Source organism: Opisthocomus hoazin, chromosome 12 (genome assembly GCF_030867145.1).
Source record: "Opisthocomus hoazin isolate bOpiHoa1 chromosome 12, bOpiHoa1.hap1, whole genome shotgun sequence".
In the NCBI taxonomy this organism is placed as follows: Eukaryota; Metazoa; Chordata; class Aves; order Opisthocomiformes; family Opisthocomidae; genus Opisthocomus; species Opisthocomus hoazin.
The window spans coordinates 7,836,484-7,853,051 of NC_134425.1; the positions used below are offsets into that span (position 1 = coordinate 7,836,484).

A 16,568-nucleotide genomic window follows, 5' to 3' on the forward strand; every position below is an offset into this window, starting at 1 on the left:
GGAGTTCTAAACAGGCACAACACTTCAAAATGAAGATTACTTGGGACAGCTGAGACTAACCTGTGCATGTGTAAAAAGGTGGACAGGATGAATATGACACAATAATTATAGACATTGCATTAGCATCCAAAAGAAGCACCTCAAATAATAATTCTTAAGAATAAAGCAATTCAAAACAATGAAATGTATCTAGAGGAGCCGTGTGTGTTTTCCCTTGTGTTTCTCATTTTCCTCATCCTCCTCTCATTCTTACTATTGTATCTGTTGTTGTTGCAAAGACCTCCAGCTTGTCTTTGATGTAGGAGCTTTATCTCACTTTCCCATATGTCCAGCAATAGCATATATCAACTTTATCTCCTCTGCTCATGAGGAAAGCAATACCCTGATGTCTTCTCTTCAGACTGACTTCACATGGAATGGGACATTTATACAATAGGCCTCACAATGTCCACTGCAATGACTTAGCATCAGCACTTGTTGTGTGTATCCTCAGACGCAATCAGCATTGTATATTACAAGCAATCTGTTCCATGTTCTGTTGCTGCTATTGTTGCAAGCAGCAAAGAGGAAGACAAATGCAGATGATGTGACAAGGATGACATCTCAAGCTTTTGGAGAAGGCAGATAAAAGAGTGGTGGTGTGATACGTAAGATCAGTGCCACACAGGGCACTGAGCTGAGAATGTGGCTCGGGATCGCAGTTCTAATTTCTCTCGCTGTATGTCTGGCTGTGGAGGAGGCAACCGTTGATGAAGGAATCCCTTGCTCAAAGTACCAGCTAGCTTTCAACCATTCGTGCTATGAATTTGTTAGATTCCAGCGTACCTTCACAAGTGCCCAGAGCTGGTGTGAGAGAGGAGGGGGGCATCTTGTCTTTATTGAAAATGAGGAAACTCAAGAGTTCTTGCAAAAACATATTGCTGAGGATCAGGAATGGTGGATAGGACTGATCTCAAACTCCTTGCTGAATGAAACTGCTGACGGTAGGTGATTTTGAAATCATGTCTTCTTTAAAACTGTATCAGCCCATGATGCTCACTTAACATGACAACAAATGCAATCAGTCCCTCTGTAGACATCTGCTGAAAAGCCACTGTCTTGTGTTGCTGTAACTTCAGATTTATACTAAGATGTTTTAATTGCCTGTTTCGCTTCCCAGTTGCATTTGTCACCCTTTCCTTCAGATCTTGTGGTGGTGAATTAGATCAGCTTGCTGATCCAGTGAAAAAAATGTGGTGGGTTAGTTCTCTAGTGGAAGAGCAAGCTGAGCCAATTCATCACACTAGCAAGTGCTGCAAGATCTGATGCAAGGGAAATGGTGGAATTTTGAGGCTGGGAGCACAGGGGGAAGTGGTGGTGTCTCTTTTAGTGATTATATCAGGTTAAATATAAAATGTAATTCAAGATCCCTATGCAGACTAAACCACCTCTGCTTTAGTAGGAGCAGGGCTACAGCCTTGCTCTACAGGCTCTGACTCTGTAATTGTGTTACTGTGGAAAATTAACACTTGGGACATGATTACTTTATTCACAGGGTCAATGATTTGGCTGGACACTTCAAATATAAGCTACAGTAACTGGTACAAGGATCATCCATCTCTATTCTCATCCACATGTGGGTACATTCTGAAGAATGCCAAGTATCAGTGGGGTGTGACTGAAAATTGCAGCCAGGAATTTGACTTCATCTGCGAGTTTGGTAAGATACACAACAGCTGGAACTGAGAAGTGAGCATGCCTTGTTCACCACTGTGCATAAACTGTGCCTTGCTGCTTTGAAAGTGGCTGCGCAATAGCTTAATAAAGCTTTTTAAACGTGAACAAGCAAAAAGCCATATAACCCCAGCAGGTGCTCTTCTTCCAGTGCGCTGATGTAAGATCTGATCCAAAGAAAGGAAGAACCCAGAAATCACTGGGAGATGTAGGTGCTCAGCAGATAGCCATTAAGGTCCAGGTTTCCAATAGAGGGCTAGTAAAATAGAAATGGATCTGAGAGTGAATCTAAACGTGTCCATGTCTACAGCAGATGTAAGCTCGCTAGTTTAAAGCCATTTTGAGTAGTGCATAACAGCGTGGTTGCAAGAATAAACTCCCACAACACCATAGTACCTGAGCTACGTGGGAGCTGTACGACTGTCCTGTAAACATGCTCTTAATCATAAATATGTGCAAAATAATTTCCATTTGTAACTGAAGCAAAAATAGAGCCAGACTTCCAGAGACACCAATCCTAATTGCCTGGAGTAAGCAAAGGTGAGAGCAAGTTTTTCTTGTTTTTCCTCAGACCCTTCCATCACGTGAAGTTCAAGGGCTTCCCCAGGATACGGAAGCAGACAGGAACCTGTACTTCCTGGTGGCATTTCAGTGCTCAGACACAAAATCTACAGACACTATGTTCCTTAAATTGTGACTTGGAACAAACAGTCCTGGAAAGGAATGCCGGCAATATTGTCCCATTCAACACAGAGATATGAGGGGAATTTGTGTTCCTCACGCTTTGCACAAAAGCCAAGCATTTTAAACTGTAACTAGAACTAAGGTCACAAGCACTGGAGGGACAGTCTTGGCTGTAGGCTCACTAATATAAAAAAAAGTCTTTGAATCCAGTATGCAAGTACAGGTTACCACAAGCCCTAGCAGCGCTACTGCCCTGGTCCGGTACTGTACTACTTCTGATGTAATTAACAAGTCATTTCACAATCAGCAAAACTAATAGAGTTTTGTTTCCTGTCCTGATTTTCTGTTCCACATCCCCTCCCTACCCTCCTCCTCAGCACTCCCAGTTCACTCCCATATCCCCAGCATGTCTCACCTCTGCAAACACTTTTCCCAGCCTCAGCTCCTTCCCGAGCAGTTCTGCAGCTGCCCCAGGGCTCCAGCTGTACGTGCTGAACCGTTGAATCCCACATCGAGGAACAGATAAACATTGGGTTATAAACCCTGTTCCTAACAGAGGCACTGATGTAGCTCTTTCTCTTCCATCTAGTGACTGATTTTCATGAAATTTTAAGGTGTTTTCAGGTTTATATCTATATACCAAATTTTGCTGAAGACGGCTAATGGCAACGATAATTGGGGGAGAGGAAATTGGCAGACAGCACAGCCCCTTAAGCTTATTTTCCTTGCAAAAACAGACTAAAATTATTTTTCCATTACAACCATAGTAGAAACCTGTTTATAAGGAAGCTGTCATCTGCTGCCATAGGATCTGACTTACAGCCCATTAAATTCAAAGAGTGTTCGCATTGTTGAGGAAAAATACCCTACACTACATCCATCATTCCATTACTCAGGAAACAAGGCAATTGAGGCAATTATGGCCTTATTCTCAGTATATACAGACCATGTCCATTAATCCACATACATATTTCGATAACAGCGTAGACTCTTGCAGCTTTGCATGCAAGGAATTAGATCCAATATCCCAAAGAAACAGGGACAATATTTTCATTAGTTTCTCTGGGTGTTGAATGTTTGGAAGTTCCTGCAACCTGACAGTGCTTCAGCTTGTCTCTGCAAAACAGGCACAGTGATACTCCACACCTTCACACACAGCTACCGTGGGGTTTGATTCACACTAACATTGAGTTTGAAATTTCAAATCAACTATATAGGTAACTCCAAATGGTACCACTATTTGAATTTAATATCTCTGAAACCTGATAACTTGTCTACTTGATCATCTGAGACAATAGGTCATATGTGCATGAACAACTAACCAGACAGTGTTCTGCCTTCATGCTTTGTTTGGCCATCTATCCTAGTATTATTTGTGTTTCTCAACACAAGTAAAACTTTCCTTCTTATTATTATATTATCTGTTCTACTGTTTGGTGCTCTGTAGGTTAGCAATTTGATATAGTCAAAATGTATGTGTTGAACCAGGGTTTGTACATAGGAACACAAACCAGGCTCTGTACATTTTTGCATGTAAAAGTTGCTGAGAGAGCAAACACTATGGGAACTCTCTATACAAACTAAAGAACAAAAAAATGCATGAGATAACCGTCCATATTAGAATTTAACAGCAAATTATGCTTCAAGCTTATTTAGAGGGCTCTAATCTGTAAACTGATCATGTTGCTATAGTTACAGCCAGGCTTAGATTTAGCCTTTAAATAACAATAGGACACAATTACTGCAGTGTGCACACATTGGCACTGTTAATCAAGGTTTTTAAGGGGAATGATCAAAACAGCAACTGAAGAACAATATATAAACCTGAGACAGCTGACACAAAAACATTCTTTTGCAACACTCCCATACGAGAGCAGTCTTTCGCATCCTTCTCTTCAGGGTATTAAGTATCCTGATTACTACCAGATACTAAGAATTCTGAAAGATAATTAACTGTCCCAGATTAATCAAAGAATGAGGTGTACACATTTAGAGATATGACCTTACTCATTTGAGCAATCCTGCTGAATTAAGCCATTCAAATATCACATAGGAACAAAGGTGTCTCTGTAGCAGAAATGGGATCATGTCCCACACTTAATATGCAAACTATTCTCCAGAGCAATTATCTGAATAGGATGCAAATCACACACCGCCACAAGCCTCTTTCAGAACTAAGGAGTAACTTTAAACCTTCCAGTACTGCAGGTCAAAGAAATGCTAAGTGTTTTCCACAAAAATAGGTATATTTTTAAAATTAAAATATTTTGGTTTATTAAAAATCTTCCTAAACTTTTGTTTAAGGTAGTAAAATCATAAATCTATTCCTTTGGATTTTAAAAAAGGAAAAATATTTTATTCTTTGTTCTTTTTTTTGGTTTTCTTAATTGTTCAGTTTAAAAGGGAGAAAAGAGAAGAAAAAGAAACAAAAAAAGGGATATGCAGAATTGTAGCAGGATTCTTCAGAAATTCAAAAAGTTAAATCTGACTTTTTTCTCCTACTAGAATCTGGCCAGAGCATTGCTTGTGGTAATTACAATGCCACTGTACAGTGTGGATCAGGAGAAGTTCTTCAAATTGGAGAGAGCTTCTATGGACGGAAGACCCCTCACTACTGTGTATTGGAGACTCCTCTCCAGTATGATACAGATGAAGACTGTAGTTGGATCAGTGTCCAAGATGAAGTAGCAGGTAGTATCTTATGGTATTGCTTTTCAGAAGCATAGAGTACATGCCAAAGTTCCCGCTCCCTAAAATATTTTGTCTTGTATTTCAGTAGATTTAGTGAATAGGAAAGTCGGTTATTCCTAAAATGAAGGGAATCACAGAGAACTTCTGACATGGAGGAGGTTCCCACAGGAGGCTGGATGGAAAGGAGGGATTTTGCAGGGAGCAAAGTTTCAGAGAAGGAGAGGGGGAGCAAATGGAGAACAAGGGTTCCTCTCACTGTGTGAAGAAAGTGTGTGTGCACACTGATTCCCTGATGAACTCAATGGGAGAACCTAGGTTTGACAGAGATGGAAGAACACACATCCATACAAAGCTAACTCCAAACCAGGAGGGGTGAAAAGGCTGGCATCCGTGGGGACAGGAGGGCAGGAGGGATCTGCTGCTGTCTGCCGTGTGTCAAGCATACAGCCCGCTGGAGCTACAGGGCACCCCTGCTTGCCAGAATCAACAGTGACTGTGGTCTGTCCCTATGGCGACTCTTTGGGTTTCCAGCCAAAATGAAACAAAACACATAGCTTCTTTTTTTCACCCTCTCTAATTCAGCTTTATTCCAACAAAGTGTAACGGTGCTAAGAAATACCAGGCAATAAGCAACACACTTAAGTCAAAGCGATGTGGGAGTTTGTCTAGCAGCCAGTGACATGATATTGCACGCCCCCCCTTTTTATTTCTGTAATCATCTCTCATCTGAGCTGTTATGACAGTCAAAGACAAAACACACTAGTTCATATAAAACGGTCCTTCTTTCCAGGCCAGTGTCATGGTCTTCAGGCCTGCCAGGTGGCAGCGGATGGCACTTTGTTTGGAGATCCTTGTCCAGCTTCGGGAAGCTATTTGTCTATTCAGTACCACTGCAAGGAAGGTAAGTGGGAGGGGGCTGTCAACGCTAAAAGCCTATTCCCATCCTTGCTGCAACACTCTGACCATTGATATCAATCTTAAAAATCACTGCTCCCTCCTCAGAGAAGAACCTGGAAGAGCAGTGACCACTAAAACCAGGCACAGCTTCCCTGTCCTAACCAAGGGGTTTGATAGGATACAAAGCCGGGAAATTCAGACACACAAAACAGACTTAAATGAAATTACGTTCCAACAAGAATCTTGACCAGGAGATATGGAAAAGAATCGGCTCCCTGTCACACCACTAATGCACTCAAATTAGCAGCAGTATCAACTCAGTTTTGAAGAAGGCCTGCTCTCAATGGATGAAAATTAATTGAGTTATGTAAGAAATGTAGACAAACAAGGGCACTGAATTCTGTCCTTATGTTTTACAGGTCTGCAGCTGGCTGTAACAGATGCATGCTTTGTCTTTGAAAATATCACAGTCACTTTGAACTGGCTGCTTTTTCCATACTCTGGCAACCTTTCCTGTATCATCAGCACTGGAGATGGCCACACTATTGATCCTTACTACCCTCTAACGTAAGATATATCCTTCGTGTATCATCAGACAAGCAGTAAATTTCACTGCTTGCATTTCATTTAATGTTCCGAGTCTCTTAAATAAGATGTTAAAAATTACGTAGATTAATAATAGACCATACATACAAGACACTTGGATTCTGCAGAACCTTGTTATGAAATTTATACAAAATTTTATGTCAAGCTGCCAACCACAATCTTTCTTCTGCTTATTATGACAAGTGATTTCTATTTCTTACTAAGAGAATTCATTCCAGATCCTAAGACACAAAATTACTGAAAACATGTCAGTAATTGCCAAAGAAACAGGCAAGTATTATTTTTTTAAGTTTAAATATTTTTTTTAATAACATTTAAAATAATACTATGGCATTCTGGAGTTTTTCTTTTGTTTTAATTGCATAAAAATTGTGTCTTGAAAAGATAAAACATTTTTCTGCTGGATTTAAACATCAGATCTTTTCATAGTGCTAGGAATGACAGAGAATGGCTCTAGAAATTTATTTGTCTGTTAATGGAATCCCACTTGAGTCAACTAGAAAAATAAGGGTAGAAGAACGAAAACCAAAAAGTAGTGACATCCTAGAAACAGTAAACATTGTCACAGAGCTACAGACACAGGCCTGTAGCTGTAAATAACTTGAAAAAAATCTTTGATGGTGAACCTTTAAGTGAAATACATTTGCTAGCCCTAAGCAAAGACTTGCTGTTTTTATGGGAGGCCCTTTTACTTCACCTACTAAATGGCTCGCAGTCATTCTCATCTGTTTTCTGTGTTCAGTTTGATATGCACTCTTAGTGGAATTGCCTTTTCTGGTCTGATATTGTCATTGGCATGTTTCTGAAGTCCAGTTAGAATGAAAACTTTCTCTTCATTAAAACAGCTAATGAAAAATATGTATTATCAATGGGATCTTTGTTTGCATTTGCTAGGTGGTACCATGATAAAAATATAAATTGTTCAGCGAAAATAGCACCAGGAATATTACTTATTTGCCTTCCAAGGTACATGCCTTTCAAGAAGTATATCCTTAGATTCTTTTCACCATCTCCCTGTGCTTGTGAGTAATAATAGCAACTACCACAGACTTCTTCATATCCATTCATCTCTTATTGCTATCATGACCCGAGCTGCACCAGACCCAGGAGTGAAGAGGCATTTTTGCTAGCATGGGCAAGTATAGAAGCAGATGCACATAAAAAAAAAAAAAGCAAGGGATCACTCTGACAATATGCTGAGCAGCCTCAGATTCCACTGATACAAGTAGGAGATGGTAAGCTGGGAATAAAATAAAGAATAGAGAATTAAGGGCACCCTTCCATGTTCCAATGTGCATAGTCACATGTCTGTGCTCAGAGCCAACAAGTCACAAACCAGATCTAATGCCACGTGTTATTGAACTGCAATCGACCTACTTTACAGCAAAACGTATCCACCCTTATAGATATACTTTGAGAATGACCACCCCTGATATACATCCTTAATGACACCATAGCTGGAACAAAGGAACAATCTTCAACCCTAAAAATTCTATGTAAATAACTGAGGGATTACTGTGATTGCAGGAGAGCTGAGTCAGGTCAGAAATTTGGGAACAGTGACCACTCTTACCACGTAAGACTTCCCAGGGCAGTCTTCCACAACAAGCAGCTGTTCTCTTTCTATTCTAGACTGATCAGCAACATCACGTATAGATACTCATCTCCAGGAGAGTTTACTATTTATGTGGAATGCACCACCAGCGAATGGCACGTGATGGCACAGAAGCAGGTGACTGTTCAAGACAAGATGGATCAGCTGAGCGTTACTGGATGCTATAGCCAGTATGAATCCGGGAACAGCTCTCACTGCCGTACACTGTACGGGGAGTTGTTGTGGATTCAAGTCGAACTCAATGGAGGTGAGAGCAATTACACTGCATGACTTAAACAGCAGGCTAAATATGTTACCCATGGGACAGAAGCAGGATTTTTGTTATGGAAAACAATACTTGTTTTAGTGAATGCTTTCCCTCTAATTGTTGCATTCCTGCAACAGAATGCTCTCAGCTTCGTTGGAGGGCTTCTTTCTCAGAGCTATTACACCACCTCAAACATAAGCATAAACCCTTTTCCTCTCTACACAAAGCTGACAAAGTATGAGCATAACTTTAGTCACATGAATCCACATGAAGCCAGTAGGAATATTTCCATATTTGAAGTTAGTAATCCACAGAAATGCTTCTCTGATTGAGGGTAAGAGGATTCCATGCTGAGCTGGTCACATTTGCTGATCTATATTTTGTTCTCATTTCAAGCTCCTGGAATGCACATATATTCTTAAAAATAAAATTCAGTAGCGTATGTTTGAATTCTCTTGACTGCCCTAACACTCCCAGTAGAAAACACATGACAGACTTCCATAGCGAGCCCAGAGGGCCACAAAAGCACCTGAACTGACATTATTAAATATGACTGCATTGCTGCAGTGTTCTTATGACTCGTTTATAAATACCTGAGTGCTGCAAAAAGCAGCCAGAACTGGATGGCTTATTACGCAAGTTGTGAGAAATTTTGAACTGTCTTTTTGCAGGCAATGGAGTGACCTACATTATATTAGCAGATAACATGACACTCACCGAATCCAGTGCAAAGGAAGGAACCATCCCTCACAATGTGACACTCGACAGTGCCTCTCAAGAGCTGCTAGGCCCAGGGATACATCGGCTGGAAATCCGAGCATCCAGCAACACAACGGCATCAGAGATCTCTGAGAGTATTGCTGTTCACTTAATTGAGCCAATATCTGGTCTTCAGGCTGTGTTAGCTTCTCACATTCTGCAGCTGGGGGAGAATTTGGAGATAAATGTCTCTGTGTCTCACGGTGCCCCAGATAAGCTGAAGTTTGAGGTGACTGGATCTAATGAAACTCACTCTCACAAAGACGATGGCCCTCAAGGGGAGCCTCGAACGTACATCGTTCCCGTGCACTCTGAAGGTACAGCATGCTGACATTCTCTGTACTTCCAAGACACTCACAGCTGAGCAGAGTTCACATAAACAGTCACAGCACCCTGGGGTAGGGGACAATAATGTACAGCTGAATTTGGTAGCTTTTCTAGCTGCTCAGACTTGGTCTGCAGAACAGTATGAACAGCATGGTCTTATTGACTTGTAAGTGAGCTAAAAAAATTGAGCTGGCAAACGGGTCTCCACACAGAGACTGAAAGCAAGGCTTCACTTGATTTTTCCAATAAAAAACACATAGCGAACCAGGGGTTATTTTTTTCATTACATAATCTGATTCAAGTACAAATTATGATATTTTTCTGAACCACAAAGTGTTTTTCTCTGGTTTGTTCACATGCATAACTTTTCAAGTTTACACTCATCTGCATTTTACACTGCAGTAATTAATAATCTGAGGAGTTCTCAGTAGAGATGACAAAGAAAAGTGGAGCTTTTCTGTGCATTGGTTTCCAACATGTAGTTTTTGTTGGACTTGCTTATGAATAAGCTTTTTTCTTTGCATTACTGAGAAATCAAAGCCTTTAAAATGTGGGATTAGGGAGATTGTCTTTAAGAGTTAATTCAGTGCCAGAAGATAAAAAAGTTTCCTCCTCTAATGAACTGTTCAAATCCCATGCCAAAGCTGGAACACTAGAAGCTAATTACAATTTCATTTTATGTTTTAAAATTATTCAATATTAAAAGTTTTATTTGGTCTCCCTATACTCATTTGAACATCCCTTCCCTTCAGGCAGAAGTTTTCAAACAAGACAGCTGCTGTCTGAAGATGCCTAAACTCATTTGGACTCCAGTATTAGCACACCTCTAGTTTCCTGTGTGGTAATATCATAGCCAGCTGACAAAGAATAGCATTGCAAGTGCTAGGGCAAAGGCAGCTGAGTTATTAAAAAGCTCAGATAAAAGGGAAGAATATTCCTTGAAAAGCCTTTCAGGAGTGGAAACTCATCAGAAAAACCCCACAGTTCTTAACAGAAAAGAACAGGATTTTCTTTACAAATCGGATTTTATATCCCCAACATGATGGACTGGTCCCAGTGCTATTCTTAGCTGGCCATTTGTCTTCTCTAGGTACTTTCCTACTGAAAGTGGTGGCCATGAATGCCTTCTCAAACATGAGTCTGGATCTTGGGTTCATCACTGTGTTGGCCAACAGTTCTCATAAAGAAGGTAATTGCATTAATCTGACTGTTCTGGTTTTGACCACATAAGTGTCTTTTTGCAATCAGAGCATTGCGCGGAATGTTTATGGTTTGCATCTAGTAATTGCTTTCCTTCCAGCAACAGTGCTGAAAACTTTTGTGGAGGCTTCCTCCTGATGAAGGCAGATTCCCTTGCTTTGAAGCAGTCATAAATTAGCATCAATCTGTATATGTTACACATTGCACATTTGCTGTTTGTCCTAGAAATAATTACTGATGTTTATGGCTTGGGACATAGCTCTGAAACCAGGAAATATTTGCAACACAGCAGTTTCATAAATTGCTGTCAGTAGATTCTTCTAGCTGGCTCATCCTTTCATTTACCAATGCAGATTATACCAGGAATAAAGTTACTTTATACTAATCCTATAGAGACTTTTCCAGTGCTTTCCCTCCATTTTTCTTTGTTTACACCACTATATTTGAAGAATCAGGGTCATCTTCTCTATAGTATGTGCCTAGCTTGTTGTTACAATTTTACCTATTGTAACTAGTCTGTTTATCACAGTTCTAGAGTCTGATTCCTATAAAGCTATCTTTCAGACTGTCGGTAGTCAAATCCTGTGTAATAAAGTCATATTCACTGAGGATATCTAAAAGCTTTACAGGTAACATTTTTCTGCTCTTTTTTGTATTAAACAGATTCTGCTAAGGAAGAAGGCAGCTCCAGAACAAATACCCAAAAGACAAATGTAAGTATTATTTAAGGATCTTTCTTTAAAATTCAAATGCTTAGAAATTTTTCTTCTTAAAAGTGCTGCATAACATATTGAAAAGAAATATTTGTAGTGTACTAGATTATGGACTAGATTTTCTGTGCTCCTATGGTTTAACATAAAATCTACAGCAAAAGTCTCTGAGACAAATCTGTTTACAGGCATTCAGTCTACAATTCATAAAAGCCTGCAAGTAACAATTACAAGACTACAGAAAATGAGCTTCACAATTATTCAGTTTTGGAAGTTGAAATGAGCTTAGATTAATTTTTAAATTATTGTCACTGTTAGAGCAGGGAGGCAATAAAATCAGCTCTGTTTCAACCAAAACCAGGACAATTATTTACTTTACTTGACTAATGGAAACCTCTCTTTGAGGGGCTATCATTCAAGCAGAGTTTAATTTATTTTTATACTCTTTCTAAGTGTTTCCTGCTTCTATACTGGAATGTGTAAGTTACTTTGCAAAGAAGAAATTTTCAGTTTATGGCAAACTGAGAAACTACTGATACACCAATTGCTAGCAGCTGCATACAATTAAATAATAAAATTGCCAGATACAGTATTTTGTTATCATCTCAAAGGTCTAGTTTTTAACTATAACACTAGCAGACAGATGTCTGCTATAGAAGATGTGCTGCTTGACCAGAAGGCATCATGCTTTACAGATTGCCTGTAAGAATATATTGCATCAGAGGAATATAAATCTAATTCAAAACTAAGATTATCACAGTTTATTGCACAGAAAGACAAATTCAGCTACCTCCTCCTTCTCTTTATCTATAGCTGTAATGTATCCAACTGAGATAAAAAGGGAATGTACTAGAACATGTACTACAAGGCAAATGATTGCCCAAGGGTTAAAAGTCTTGGCCCAAAAGTAGAAAATTAATAGGAATTAGTTTCCTAAGTACCTTCATTAGTTTTGAAAATGGGAGCTGGGCTCCTAAGCCACTTAGGAGTTTGGGAGTATTTTGCCACACAATTTCCCTGCGCCATCCACTTCTATTCCCATAGCTTCTACTTCCATACTATCATTATACGTACGTGTTAATACATGCTCCTGTCCTAACTGATACATTTATTGTTTAGGATCACAAAAGAAAAAATATATCTATTAAACCAAGTCGTCATGTGGATCCTTTCACAACTGTTACGCTTGGCTGGCCAGACAACAACAATAATTCCAGTTTCCTCTGGTCCTGTGGTATGCATATTTCCTTAACATTTCTACCAGCTTCTATCTGATGAGTATCAAACTCACTGTCTTGTCAGATCAAGTGGTGAAAATCTGACTAAAGCATGGTTTACTCTCTGGCTTTAAAGTTTGCTACTCACTGTACACGAAGAATGTCCTTCTACCTTTTCCTGGTTTTAACACTGAACTAATTATGGTATATAATATGGCATAGTACTCAGTTTTGTCTTTTCCCAAACGTGACTACTCCTAGGTTTCAATTTTTCAAGATCTGCCTGGCCTGAGCCCTCACTCTCATAGCCAAGAACTAATCCCAAGCGACTTAAATAGTTAGGCATTTGCAAGGTACATGTGTCTCAACACACCAGCAATAATTAGCTTCAAACATGATGCAAAAACATTTATGGCTGAAAACTGGATTGAGATTCAGGACGTCTGTGTTCTGTTCCCATATTTATCCCTGACCTCATACAGTACTTTGAAGAAGTCAGTCTGTTCTCTGAACTCTGAATACTTAGTCTTTAAATTGGGTTCAGGAAACTATTTGCTCTATAAAGCTCTTTGAAACCTATGGCAGGAAAATCCTTTATAAGAGGCATGGGATGTTATGGCTATTCCAATTACAAAGGAAATCTTTGTGCAGGAGCTTGCTGGCCGGAGTGGAACGAATGTGTGCAGCAACAGAAAATCCTAACCAACCAAACGGAGGTGCAAATCCCACCTTCCTGCCTTCCTCCTCCAAAGTCAGCAGTGACTGTCAGGGTTACAGTCCGAAACCATGGCAATGAAGAGAGGCAGGATGAGCAATGCCTCTATGTGACTGCAAAACAAGAACTGCAACTGGAAATCAGGTCTGTTTGTAAACCCTAGTATTCACTGGTTAATACTACCACTGCACATAGTGCAAGACCACAGTTACCAATAATAATGATAATAAAGTGATAATGTACTTCTTGTAAATCTATTTATACCTTACCATCATAGGAATTACAGACAAAATGGGTCTTGCTGCATTTTCCAGCCCATATTTCTGAACATAATCCTTTTATAAACTGAACAATATTCTTCCCAAAACCATTCAGCTTTTTTGACCCCACTACATCCTTTCAACATTGGAGATTTCCATATACAAAATTCATTCAAACAATGGGAATAAATGCCATAAGATATGTCTGAAATTTCTACTAGACACCCAGATACACATTCCTGTCTTAAGGAGTTCTTCAAGAGTCTCGTGCCTCACTAAAGAGCAATGCCATTTCAGTGGTCAGTTAATATAATAATTTCAGTAGCTTAAATAGAGGCAGGCTTCATTTGAGAGCCTGAATCAGTTTTGCAACATAAATAGTTTGTGGGTTCTTGGTCTCAGTCATGTTGAAAATGGAGACGAAGGTTCCTAAATCTCTTGCTTTAAAATTAAGTGCTTTGCTGTTTGTGAATCATGCATTACCTGTCTCATATTACAGGGGTTTTGCAGATTTTCATCAAGTAAGAGTAAAACAATCAACATCAAGGACTATGATATCTCATACAGTTACTACCATCTTACTTCCTTACAGGTGTGAGGCAAACTGCAAGCCAGTGAATGCTAGTGATGAAGTTGTTTTGAGTGTCTCTGGACAGAAGGACTCCCAGGCCACATATTATAACTGGTATTTAGATAACACGTTCCAAACCAAGGTGAGAGCATCAGAATCATCAGACGTACTGCACAGGCAAAAATAAACATCCATCCTGATGGAATGCCACGTGGCCTCAGAGTGATACTTTGTCAAATGGGTGCTTTGGAAATTATAGTGAAGACCGAGACAAGGGGGTGCCAGGTTTGGGAGGGGTGATAATGAAGGGCACCGAACTGCCACCCTGCTCCTGATAAACCACAATAGAAATCACAGCAAAGAGCCTCTACTGTCATGTTTTCTTTTCCATCTGATTTTCCAGCCTACAAGCCTCCCTCTAGCCTGTGGCCTGACTGGTTTCCGGCAGAACTCTTTGAATTTGCTTCAAAGCAACACATCCGTGTTGAAAATGAACAGCTCCTTCTTGCAGACACAGAGAGAAGCTTTTCAGATTAAAGTAACAGGTAGGGGCAAGCAGGGTTTTTCAGACTCCTTTGAGTCTCTGCCGTCGTGACATCACACTGACGTTAAACACACACAGCCACGCTGACAAATAAGTTAAATCATTCTGCAAGTTGAGAGCTGTTACTTTATATGTGGGTTCTTTAAAATAATTCAGAGCTAAGTTTTTTTCTAGGCTGTTGCACAGTGGGACAATTTCAGTTATCTTACTCCAAGCTGTTAATATCTTTGTTAAGTCTCCTCTGGAAACGATGTTGTACTAAATACTGGATGAAATAATACAGCTTTGTTTTATAATGCAAACACGACTGTGTTTTTAATAGTTCTTCTCTTATGGCTTGCTCAGTAGTAGGATTTAATTTCTGATTAGGCCCATCCTGATGTTTCTGGTGCCTGAACAAACAGCATCATTGCTAAGTAGGCAAGATTAATGTCCGAAGATCAGTGCTGCTGGGGCACGATTATCACTGACTTTCTGCTCCCTCCACTTCCAGCAGTGACTCAGCGTAGCTACGGGGAGGAAACGTACCTTGTCAGCACCGTGCCGCCGCCTGAGATCCCCAGCTGTGCCGTGTCTCCCAAGCAGGGATCAGTGCTCACCATGTTCACAGTCTCCTGCAGTGCTCCTTGCTTGGTGGATTCATGCCAATCCAGTCATAACAGGCAGCTCACATACTGCTTCTATCTGAAATCAAGTAAGTCCTGACGTGAACTGTTTGGCTAAGCACTTCTCCGTGTTTCTAGCAAGCATTGTCACTGTTGCTAACAAGAGCAAAGGCACAACCTGCTCTGCTCCCCAGGGAGACTAATGCCGAGTCAACCAGGCCCGCACACAGCAAGGCTGAAGTCCCCTGTTCTTAGAGAACAGGAGGTGTCTGCGTGGTGTCTGCTAGGTGACCTCCTCTTTCCTGTTTCAGATTCCCTCCTGCACTGTGGCCCAGATCCGCAACTCTTCCCAGTTTATCTTCCACTTGGAGAAGAGGAAAATAATTTCATTTTACATATGACAATTACTGTTAGCAACAGCTATGGTGATACAGTTCAAACCAATGCTTCAGTGAAGGTACACAGTAGAATTACTTTATTTCAAGATCTCTCAAGTTGATACCTAACTCATGATTCACTTTTGGAACTTCTTCCCATTTTACACTTACTACTTCCCTCTGAATGTGCCACAATCACCACTTTCCTATCTAACAGAGACTGTGCTTTGTTGACTCAAGGTAGTCAAAAGAATCTTCCACTGTCCTTTTTCTAGGATAGAAGTTTAAAATATGATCTGTTTGGACACTGGGCAGCATAAGTTGTGTTCAGTGAGTCAAGAGTTACTCTATGTAGGCCCAGAAAACTCCTGCTTCTGCCCCGGTGTTCCAGCAGCAAGATCCTTTTCAGGCCACTAAAAATAAAACATGAAAAACTGGGAACACAAAGTTTTATGTCCTACTCTAGCTAGGCTGTCAATAAGATGATTGTGGAAGCTGTTCAAAGATAATTATAACAGCGTTGGCAATGCTAAGAGCATATCTGATTTCTTCATCAGGTTGGACACGCAGACAGGATTGATGGGAACCTGACCCTGGAGGCTATTGTCTCTGAGAAGGCAAACACCATCCTAAAAGATGGGAACAACAGCATGAGTCTTTTCCAGCTGTATAAGGCAGTGACATCAGTCCTTAATCAGGAGAGCCAAGAGGAAAGCTTTAACATATCTTTACAGATGGAGACACGAAAAGAGGTCGGCCAGACACTTGTTTTCTTGCAGTTCAATGCAATATAATGGACTCTTCATATTCTCTGACAGCTCTTAAGTAAT

The 16,568-nt window shown here is 40.2% G+C and overlaps 1 protein-coding gene across 1 annotated transcript in view; it reads left to right on the forward strand.

Moving 5' to 3' along the window:
* The window catches only part of PKD1L3 (polycystin 1 like 3, transient receptor potential channel interacting), a 46,758-nt gene that overhangs the window by 5,080 nt on the left and 25,110 nt on the right, over positions 1 to 16,568 (forward strand). The window contains 16 exon segments of the mRNA XM_075433418.1: positions 494 to 983; positions 1,535 to 1,699; positions 4,903 to 5,088; positions 5,879 to 5,989; positions 6,405 to 6,552; positions 8,224 to 8,453; positions 9,125 to 9,529; positions 10,630 to 10,728; positions 11,403 to 11,452; positions 12,569 to 12,683; positions 13,318 to 13,525; positions 14,234 to 14,354; positions 14,616 to 14,757; positions 15,250 to 15,450; positions 15,673 to 15,818; positions 16,296 to 16,490. Coding sequence (XP_075289533.1) covers positions 494 to 983; positions 1,535 to 1,699; positions 4,903 to 5,088; positions 5,879 to 5,989; positions 6,405 to 6,552; positions 8,224 to 8,453; positions 9,125 to 9,529; positions 10,630 to 10,728; positions 11,403 to 11,452; positions 12,569 to 12,683; positions 13,318 to 13,525; positions 14,234 to 14,354; positions 14,616 to 14,757; positions 15,250 to 15,450; positions 15,673 to 15,818; positions 16,296 to 16,490 — 3,012 coding nt within the window.